This window comes from Hypanus sabinus, unplaced genomic scaffold (assembly GCF_030144855.1).
Source record: "Hypanus sabinus isolate sHypSab1 unplaced genomic scaffold, sHypSab1.hap1 scaffold_764, whole genome shotgun sequence".
NCBI lineage: Eukaryota > Metazoa > Chordata > Chondrichthyes > Myliobatiformes > Dasyatidae > Hypanus > Hypanus sabinus.
In genome coordinates, this window is record NW_026781615.1 from 97,822 (window position 1) to 109,049 (window position 11,228).

Below are 11,228 nucleotides of genomic sequence, written 5' to 3' on the forward strand. Positions count from 1 at the left end.
CTCTACCTATTAATGTTATTGGTAACATAATCCATTTATCAAGATCCTCTTTTATTTTTTTAATAACGGCAAATAATTTTGTTCATATAATTTTTTTACATCATTATCAACTCTAATACCTATATATTTTATCCCATTTATTACCATCGAAATTGAGTTACTAATCGACATTGATTATAATTTCCTTTGGTAAGGGGTAAAATTTCACTTTTATCCCAATTTACTTTATACCCTGATACCCATATTCTTCCAATCTAAAAGATAATCTTTGCAAAGATTGCAATGGGTTTGTTAAATAAATCAAAACATCATTAGCAAATAAATTAATCTTATATTCTTCTTGATTAACTCTAAAGCCCCCAATGTCTGAATCTGTTCCAATTAATTCAGCTAATGGTACTTGTAACGTTCTCCTTCGGGTGTAACGAACGCCGAATTTAACGTCCGGATAAACCACAGTTAATAAGAACCAGATCGCAGTAAGATTAACCATTTACTGTTCACTCTTCACATTAACATATGGTGAAAACTGTTGATAAAACAATACAAGATTGATACAGTATTTGTTCCTTCCTTAATATCACATTTCAAGTGTAAATACTTGCAAAGGTGACTATAACTACATTACACTAAGGTGCAGTATACAGGGAGAGGTTACCTGCTCCATTGACTACTTTAAATACACTTCCATGCAAACTATCCGCGACTCTTTAACTAACGAAAGCATAAACATTATCTACCGTCGTTACCTCTAACAGGATCAGCATTAATATCTTAGTTCAATATATCGATTATCTATTAACTTACAGCGTTGCTCTCACTGTGATTTCTCATGCCTGCAAAACTGCTTGTGCTCAGGTGAGCCTCGTGGAAAGCCCCCACCCTCGCGCTAATTTCAAACCGGTGTTTTCCCACAAGACGCGGCGAAACCGGATGTGACGTCATCGCATGCCGATATATTTTACATGCAATGAATACACTTTAAACACTTCTAATTCTAACTAGAAAATACTATTGAATGAATTACTAAGCGAAAATATTATAAACTAAATAACTGTCGTAAAGACAGCACAGTACTATTGCCAATCCAAATAAAGCAGGTGATAATGGGCAGCCTAGTTGACCTCGTTAAGCAAAATGGTGTTGAAATCTGATATTTGTAACTACTTTAGCTTGAGGATTAGTATTTCAGGTTTAAATGCATTGTATAAAAGATTTTCCTAACTCATATTTTTCCAATACCTTAAATAAAAAATCCCATTCCAATCTATTAAATGCTTTTTCTGCATCCAAAGCAACTGCCACACTCATTTTCTCTCTTTTTTGTGCCAAATGAATTATACTAAGTAACTGGCTTATATTATCCATTGATTGTCTGTTTTTAATAAAACCTGTTTATCCATATGTATTAATTTTGGTAAATATTTAGATATTCCTTTAGATAAAATTTTGCTATTATTTTATAATCTGTATTCAACAAAGAAATAGGCCTATATGATGTTGGGTTTAAAGGATCTCTATCTTTTTTTGGCAGAACAGTTATAATCGCTGTTAAAACTGCATTCTTTCCACTTGATATATTTCTTCCATAAAAGGAGGAATTAATCAATCTTTAAACCTTTTATAAAATTCAGGAGGAAAACCATCTTCTCCTGGGGATTTATTACTCTGAAGTGATCCTAAAGCTTCTTCAACCTCTTTTAATGTAAAGGGCATATCTAATCCTTTCTGTTCTTCCAAATTTAATTTTGGAAGGGTTATTTATGATAAAAATGTATCTATCTCAGTAATCGTATTTTGTGATTCTGATTGATATAGTTCAGTTTAATTTCTTTTTAGTTTCATTAATTTGTAAGTGACCTTATACACACTTGTTCTAATTGCATTTATTGTTTTAGAAGCCTGTTCTGTTTTCAACTGCCAAGCAAGAATCTTATGAGATCTTTCACCTAATTCATAATATTTCTGTTTAGTTCTGATAATTACTTTTTCTGTACGATATGTCTGGTGTATTATATTGTAGTTTTTTTATTTAAAATTGTCTTCGTTTTTCTTCAGTCATATATCTTTGAGATTCTTTTTCTAACTTTATGATATCTTTTTCTAATTGATCTATTTCTGCCAAATATTCCTTCTTAATTTTAGATGTATAACTTATAATCTGACACCTTAAATATGCTTTCATCGCTTCCCATAATACAATTTTATCCTGAACTGAATGTAAATTTGTATTAAAAAATTTGAATCTGTTTTTTCATAAAATCACAAAAGTCGACGTTTTAATAAAATTGAATTAAATCTCCATCAAGAGATCGATTTCTCCTTATCCATCATTATCATTATTATCAAGGGGAATTATTGCTTTATATTCCACACTTTTCACTCTATCTTGAATATTTTTTGATAATAAAAAAAATCAACCCTTTAGTAAGTTTTATGTCTATTTGAATAAAATGAATAATCTCTTTCTCTTGGATTATTTTTTCTCCATATATCAATCAGGTTTAAATCTTTCATTTATAATAAAGTTAGTTTTATTAGTTTTGATTTTGTAGCAACTTTAGTTGATCTATCCAAAACTGGATCTAAACAAAAATTAAAAGCTCCACCTATTAATATTTTATCATGTGCATCAGCCAAGTTCAAAAAAAACTTCTTGTATGAATTTTACATCATTTTCATTGGGTGCATAAATGTTCATACAAGTCCATAATTCTGAAAAAAATTGACAATGTATAATCACATATCTCCCCACAGAATCAATTACTACATTTTATATTTTAATTGGTAAAGATTTATTAACCAAAATTGCAACTCCTCTCGATTTTGAATTAAATGAAGCTGCAATGACATTTGCAACCCAATCTCTCTTTAATTTCTTATGTTCTGTTTCTGTTAAATGTGTTTCTTGTAAAAAAGCTATACCTCCTTTCATTTTCTTAAAATATGTTAAAACTCTTTTTCTTGTCACAGGTCCATTAAGTGCATTAACATTAAAACTTAAAAAATTAAGTAAATTAATCATTCATAATACATTGGGAACTCTTTAATTCTCCATGTTGCTATGAGTCTCTCCCCAACCAACCAGGCAAAAAAAGAAGACAAATAGAAGAAAGGTAACTTATATATAAGGAAAAAACCCAAAATACTCCCTCACTAATGTTGCGAATAAAACGAACACAACATTACTTCCCCGCCCCCTCCACTTACGGGTCATGGCAATCGCCATGATTGTACAAGTGAAACTCGCAGCCATCGATCAGGAGCTCCTCCAAATCCCTCGCAAAAAAAAAAGAAAATATATTCGTGAAGAAACAAAAGAAAATAATTAATGTCTCTGCTCCCAATTCATACTCAACTATTTTTTCCCTTATAAATGTCTGTCAAGTCCAACCTTGTTTCATTCTTCATCATTAGTCCACTTCATTTCTATAATTCTTTACTCCTCTTCGTGGACATCAGGTAATTCTTATACAAGTTTCTCTGCTTTCCGGTAGTCAACGAAAAATCTTCTTTCTTTGTTATCCAGGAAAATTATCAATTTTGCTGGGTAGCTCAATAAAAATTTATAGCCCTTTTCCCAGAAATATTTTTGCAATGGATTAAATTCCTTCCGCCTCTTCAGAAGATCGTAACTTATGTCCGGATAAAAAAAAAAACTTTTATCTTCTATTATCAATGGCCCATTTCTCTTTTTAGCACCTTGAGTAGCTGCCTTCAAGATCACTTCTTTACCTTGCTCCCTTAAGCATTTTATCAAAATTGATCTCGGATTTTGATCTTGCTGAGGTCTTGGTCTTAAAGCTCTTTGTGCTCTTTCAATTTCAATTATTTGGCTTCCTTCTTTAATTTCCAAAATTTTCGGAATCCATTCTTGAAAGAATTTTATTGGATTTTCTTCCTCTGTACCCTCCATAAGACCAACAATTTTGATATTATTTCGTGCACTTGAGTTTTCAAGCGCATCTATTTTTTCCAACATCCGTTTTCTTTTTATTGTCCAGGCGAGATTATTGTCTTGGATCTTATCTATTCTTTCAGTATTTTCTTCCACTTTTACTTCCTTTTCTTCAACTTTATTATCCATCTGCTTTTGTTTTTCCACCACATTATCGAGTGTGTTCTTCATCCTTCTTATAGCTTTTAATTCATTTATAATATATATCAGGATATCTTTTATGACTCCTTTAATCTCCATTATCTTTTCCTCTTCTTCTTCCTCTGAATTTCCCAAGGAGTCTGACTCCACTTCCGATATACTTCCAGGTTCACTTCTAGCCGTAGTTGGGATTTGTAGTTTTGTTACTTTTGCTGATATCTGTTCATGCACACTTGTTTCTTCGCGCATGCATTGTTCTTGCCGTTTCATTTAGAGACCGCCAACATTGCTGCAAATTCCTGTCCCGCATCAACAGAGGTGCCAGGCACTTCGCCGGGAGGAGATCCAACTTGAGTCCGAGGCTTCGCCGATACGGTTAGGCCTTTTCCCACGCCGATTTGCGCAGTCTTCGAAGCAGTAGCTTTCTTCTGTTTCGGTTTTGGAGCCATATCAGAAGATAATACTGAGTTATTTATAAATAGTTTCTAGTAGATATTTGTTAACTCTTCTTCATTTAAACCTTATTTCATTACTTTTTACGAGGGAGCTGGATTCCCAACGTCTTGATCCTACGGCAGCACGCGACGTCCGCAGATCTTATTGAATTTTTGAAGAGGTTACGAGGAAAGTTGATGAGGGTAAAGCAGTGGAGGTTGTCTATATGGAGTTCACTAAGGTCTTTGACAAGGTTCTACACGGATGGTTAGTTAGGAAGGTTCAATCGTTAGGTATTAATATTGAAGTAGTAAAATGGATTCAACAGTGGTGGATGGGAGATGCCAGAAAGTAGTGGTGGATAACTCTTTGTCAGGTTGGAGGCCGGTGACTAGCGGTGTGCGACAGGGATATGTACTGGGTCCAGTGTTGTTTGTCATATACATAAATGACCTGGATGATGGGGTGGTAAATTGGATTAGTAAGTATGCTGATGATACTAAGATAGGTGGCGTTGTGGATAATGACGTAGGTTTTCAAAGCTGACAGAGAGATTTAGGCCAGTTAGAAGAGTAGACTGAAAGATGGCAGACGGAGTTTAACACTGATAAGTGTGAGGTGCTACATTTTGTTAGGACTATTCAAAATAGGACAATCATGTTAAATGTTAGGGCATTGAGGAATGCAGTAGAACAGGGTGATCTAGGAATAATGGTGCATAGTTCCCTGAAGGTGGAATCTCGTGGATCGGGTGGTGAAGAAAGCTTTTGGTATGCTGGCCTTTATAAATCTCAGCATTGAGTATAGGAGTTGGGCTGTAATGCTGAAATTGTACAAGGCATTGCTGAGTCCAAGTTTAGAGTATTGTGTACAGTTCTGGTCACCGAATTATAGGAAAGCAGTCAACAAAATAGAGTACAGAGAAGATTTACTAGAATGTTACCTGGGTTTCAGCACCAAAGTTACAAAGAAAGGTTGAACAAGTTAGATCTTTACTCTTTGAAGCTCAGAAGGTTGAATGAGGACTTGATAGAGGTATTTAAAATTATGAGGGGAGTAGATAGAGTTGACGTGGATAGGCTTTTTTCCCATTGAGAGTAGTGGAGATTCAAACAAGAGGACATGAGTTGAAAGTTAGGGGGTAAAAATTTAGGTTTAACACGCCGGGGAACTTCTTTACTCGGAGAGTAGTAGCTGTGTGGAACAAGGTGGCAGTAGAAGTGGTAGAGGCAGGTTCGATATTGTCATTTAAAAAAAAAATTGGACAGGAACACGGACAGGAAAGGAATGGGGGGTTATGGGCTAAGAGCCGATCGGTGGGACTACGTGAGAGTATGCATTCGACACGGACTAGAAGGGCTGAGATGGCCTGTTTCCGTGCTGTAATTGTTATATGGTTATATGTGAGGTGATGGACATTCAGATGAAGTAGGACTTGTACAGTGAATGGCAAGGCACTGACAAGTGCATAGATCTCTAAAAGGCTGGATTGTGAGAAAAAAAAAGCGTTTAGCATGCTTGCCTTTATCAGCTATGGTGTAGAGTGTAGGAGCGGGGGATTATTTGCAGTAATATAATTTGTTGTGAGACCACTTTTGGAATATTATCTACAATTTTGCTTACCCTGTTATAGGAAGGACGCTGTCAAGTTGGAGAGGGTGCAGAAGAAATTTATGAGGATGCTTTCTGGACTAGAGGGTCTGGGTTACAGTGAGGCTGGCCATGCTGGACCTTTATTCCTTGGAGAATGAGAGGTGACCTCAGAAGTTTAAAATCATAAGTGGTATTGATAAGGTAGATCGTCATTATTGGAGAGTTGGAGAGCACAAAATGAAAAGTCACAGAGAGAGGAGAGGAAGGGAAAAATTGAAAAGAGACCTTGGGGACAACCTCTGTACACTGAGGACAGTGAGTACCCGGAGGAAGGTACCATAGGAAGTGATTGAAGTGGGTTCAACTGCAACATTTAACCGGCATTTGGACATGTACATGGAAGGGAGAGGCTTGGAGAGTTATGGACCAAACTAGACATGTGCGAATAGCAGGGTGGATGCTGTGGTTGGTATGGACCATTTGAGCCGAATGGCCTGTTTAGCCTGCATTACTCTAGGATTCCTTAATTCTAAAGTGACACAAGTTGCATGCCTGTGCAAATACTTTTACTTGTACACATCGTTCTGCTATCAGTCACTGGTGTCTTTTCAGGGCTCCTGGCATCCAAGGTTTTACACATACACATTGTGGATCATGCAAACTATCTGCCCTGTTCTGCTGTGAGTTAAAATACAATGAAAATCAGATGTTTGCAGTAGCTATGCTAACACGTTACCTTCCCTGCACTGCCATATATTCAGTTACTAATCAATGGTCAATAATACATCATGTCCTATAGTATCAGTAACCTGTGAACTCAATCTGAATGGTGAGCGAGCTGGGACCTTACTCTTCAGAGTAAAGGTGGGGGTGGGGAATTGGGGAGAGGTGATTTGATAGAGGCGTATAAGCTGGTAAGAGGCATAGATAGAATGGAGAGGCAACAACATTTTCCCAGGGTGGAAATGACTAATATGAGGGGGCATAATGTTAAGGTGATTAGAGAAATGTATAGGGGTTTGTCAAAGTATTTTTTTTAACAAAAAGAAAATGGTGGTTGTATGGAATGCGCAGCCTGGGTAGTGATAAGGGCAGATGCATCACTGAGATTTAAGAGGCTTTTAGATAGACACATGAATGAAAAAAAATGGACAGCTATTTGAGAGAGTAAGGATCGATTGATCTTGGAGCAGATTAAAAGTTCGGTGCGACATCATGGGCCAAAATCCCTGCATTGTGTTATATTGCTCTATGGCTTGCCCAGCTCAGTTTAAGTCCTGAGAGGAGTGACGAGAGCTGTGAAGCGAGGTGCAATAAACCCTTTGGAATCATATACCTTTAAGGCCCAGAAATAAACTATGCGATTTTCATTTTAATGACAGAGATGGTATCCTATAGGTAGATTTGTTTTTCTGCTGGGATGGAATGCTTCAGGTCAATTAAACTTTCAGCAGCGTGTAGGGCTCTGCCTATTCCTTACCTCACCACCATTTTGGGGTCAATATTACAAAGCATTAGTGAACCTCATTACAGTCTAAACTTCCCATTCTTCTCAAGCATCATGTAAATGTAAAGTACTTTGAATTAATCCATATTTTTCTCTACTTCAGGTGAAAGATGAGCGGACATTGGCATTCTATGAGAAAGTAGTGCTGGGTGTTGTTATTACTCTGAGATTGTTATTCGTGTTCTGGGATAATGGCCAACGTCGAGAGATTGATGTTGCAGAATCTGTTCATCGCAATGATCTGCCCAAGGTTGTTACTGCTGATGCAACTGAATCAGTGCTCAAGCCAAAGTGCCACGCGAACAGGACATTGGTGCACCTGTCCTCATTTCATCAAGAGAAAGAGCACATAAAAAACTTCTTGATGTATAAACACTGTCGAGAATTTGACATGATTCAAAATGTTCCAGACAAATGTGGTGGTGGAGAAGAATCTCAGAATGTCTTCCTGCTCCTGGTCATCAAATCTCACCCTTTCAACCAGGATCGGCGTGAAATGATAAGGAAGACCTGGGGCAGAGAACGCGAATTCAATGGGGTCCTAATTAAGAGAGTCTTTATTTCTGGTGTCTCTCCTGACCAAAAAGAAAGTAGGAAATTGAATCAGCTGTTAGCCATGGAAAACAGAGAACACAGAGATATCCTACAATGGGATTTCTTGGATACCTTTTTCAACCTCACCCTCAAACAATACAAGTTGCTGCAGTGGGTCAGTGAATTTTGCCCCAGTGCTAAATTCATCTTCAATGGAGATGATGATGTCTTTGCCAATACCGATAACATGGTTGATTACTTGCTAGACATGAAGGTTCACCAACACCTGTTTGTGGGCCGTCTCATTTATGGGTTTGGACCCAAACGCCAGAAGTCGAGCAAGTATTATGTGCCAGAAATAGTGACCACCATCAAGTCGTACCCACCATACATTGGTGGAGCGGGCATACTTATGTCTGTGTATACAGCTCACATCATTTTCCACATAGCCCAAGCCCTTGAACTATACCCCATTGATGATGTATTTTTGGGGATGTGTCTGGCCAAGGCTGGACTAGCCCCACACTCCCATAGCGGATTTAGGACAGCTGGAGTCAGGGTTCCTTCAACCCAAGATGAATCTTTCAATCCTTGCTATTACCGTGAGTTGCTGCTAGTGCACCGTTTTCGGCCTTTCGAACTGCTACTGATGTGGGATGCGATGCATGATGCCAATCTGAAGTGTGCTCGTGCTCCCCAGAAGTCTGCATCCACGGAAAGGACCACATGAGTCATGAGAGAATGTAGCAACTGTTGGAATGGAATGCAGTTTGTGCACATGTGTTAATCAGTTGTTTATGCAATGTAAGAGGTTTAATTCCTAACTTCTATTGGAGTATACATTAATTCATAAAGTTGGTGCCTTTCTACATTCTACTAATGTTTGAAAAGCTGTTAGGTGTCATCACTCAGCCTAATTATTACTGCAGCCATAATGACATTACAATATTGCCAGGAGCACCACAATTTAAGTCAATTGTAAAGTTATTCCAAGCGATCAGTCCTTGTTGCATTGCGTGCAGATGGGTACAGCATGTTCACTTGGGGCATTTGTATAATAAGCCACCAATAAAATTTTAGGTAACAGTTATTTCTGTGTATTTTCTTCTTGCCGTTTCTTACATGACACTTGCAAAATGTGAAAGAGACAAATGTATTTCTTGGACTGGAACTGTGAGAACAAGAAAGAATCTAGATCTGAAATTGTCTCAGGGTTGGAGGAATGGAGAAACTTATGGTCATCGCTTCTGTACTCAAATGTCAGCCTGCATTGTGTCTGTGTAACTACATATCAAATAAAAGCACACACGCACGAGATGGCTTGAACTGGAGTATTTACATTGCAGAGAGGGAAAGAGATCAATGAACATGTGGGGACAACAGATCAATATGCATACATAGACGGCAGTCCATATGTAGTGCGAAGGGGAGTGGCGTTAGATTTGGCAGGTGTCATGTCTAAGACAATGTACTCGGTTGCCAGTGTCATGTTGCTGGTATTGAGACGGTTATCACTGAGAGGTAAGTCCGGTAGCTTTGACTAGTGGCCAACCTGGACATCGGAAATCTGGAGAGGAGGGAACTTCAATAAGGCTCACTGTCCGAGGGCAATCGGTGACCAATCAACTAGCGGCCAATCGGCATTTGGGATTGATTAGTAAGAGCAAATTAAAGGAAGGTGGGGCAAACCCAGTGGCTGTCTTCTGAGTAGAAACATAGAAAACCTACAGCACAATATGGGCCTCTCGGCCCTCAGAACTGTGCCGAACATGTCCCTACCTTAGAACTACCTCGGCTTTACCCACAGCCCTCTTTCTCAAAGCATGTGACACCCAGGAGTCTCTTAAAAGACCGTATCTTTTCCGCCTCCAGCACCGCCGGCAGCTCATTCCACGCACTCACCTCTCTCTGTGTAAAAAAAAATCTTACCCCTGAAATCTCCTCTGTATTACTTCCAAGCACCTTAAACTATGCACTCTCATTCTAGCCATTTCAGCCCTGGGGAAGTCTCTGACTGTCCACACTATCAAGGCCTCTATCAGGCGACCTCTCATCCTCCATCGCTCCGAGAAAAGGCCGAGTTCACTCAACCTATTCTCATAAGGCATGCTCCCCAATTCAGACAACATCCTTGTAAATCTCCCCTGCACCCTTTCTATGGTTTCCATGTCCTTCCTGTAGTGAGGCAACTATAACTGAGCACAGTACTCCAAGTGGGATCCGACCAGGGTCCTATATAGCTGCAACATTGCCACTCAGCTCTTATACTCAATCCCACAATTGGTGAAGGCCAATGCTCTATATGCCAACTTAACCACAGAGTCAACTTGTGTAGCAGCTTTGTGTGTTCTGTGGACTCGGAACCAGATCCCTCTGATCCTCCGCACTGCCAAAAGTTTTGCCTTTAATGCCATATTCTGCCATGATAGTGCAGGGACTGCGGTCTGCAGTCAGGTACTCAGGATCACTCAGCATAATGTTGCACGAACATTATTAGCAAAACACTCCGACACAAGACGGGTTTCATTTTATTACAGACAGAAATGCCGGTTTGGTACTACAAGTAAATTGCATTTCCACATCGGTGGAGAAGTGTGCTGACACCCCTCGCTGTCTGTAAAAGCTGTGACGAGATGCTGAGGTGTATTCAATATGGACTGTGCCTTTAAAAAGAGAGAGAGTTGGTGTACATCGATTCAGAGAGAGAGAGAGAGAGAGAGCACGGAGCAGCTCGTGAGTCGCCATGGTTACGTAAGGGCGGGGCTATATAATGGGCAGCTGGCGTTCAGCATGTTTGGGATATATTCAAGGTCAGCTGGCTTTTCAGACAGACACACGGAAGACACGGACAGAAATACAGAAGAAATAGACACTGGATGAACTTTCAGTGCCCACGAAAGGGTGAGTTTTGATCGCAGTGTCGGAAAGGTGTGGCCGGTGGAATGTTATCGGTGTGTTTAACCTTTGATAACTTTACTGCGTGAAGGCGGTACTCTTTTGTGTGATCACAAAACTTTAACAGGGCTTCGGAACGCAACGGAACGATCAACGACATCAGCT

At 38.9% G+C, this 11,228-nt stretch overlaps 1 protein-coding gene across 1 annotated transcript in view; it reads left to right on the forward strand.

Annotated features, from left to right (window-relative positions):
- Nucleotides 1–8,898, forward strand: part of LOC132390092 (N-acetyllactosaminide beta-1,3-N-acetylglucosaminyltransferase 3-like) — a 31,363-nt gene extending 22,465 nt beyond the window's left edge. Inside the window, exon 2 of the mRNA XM_059962682.1 lies at nt 7,738–8,898. Within this exon, the coding sequence (XP_059818665.1) occupies nt 7,738–8,898 (1,161 nt within the window). The remainder of the gene's footprint in view (nt 1–7,737) is intronic.
- Nucleotides 8,899–11,228: the final 2,330 nt, after the last annotated feature.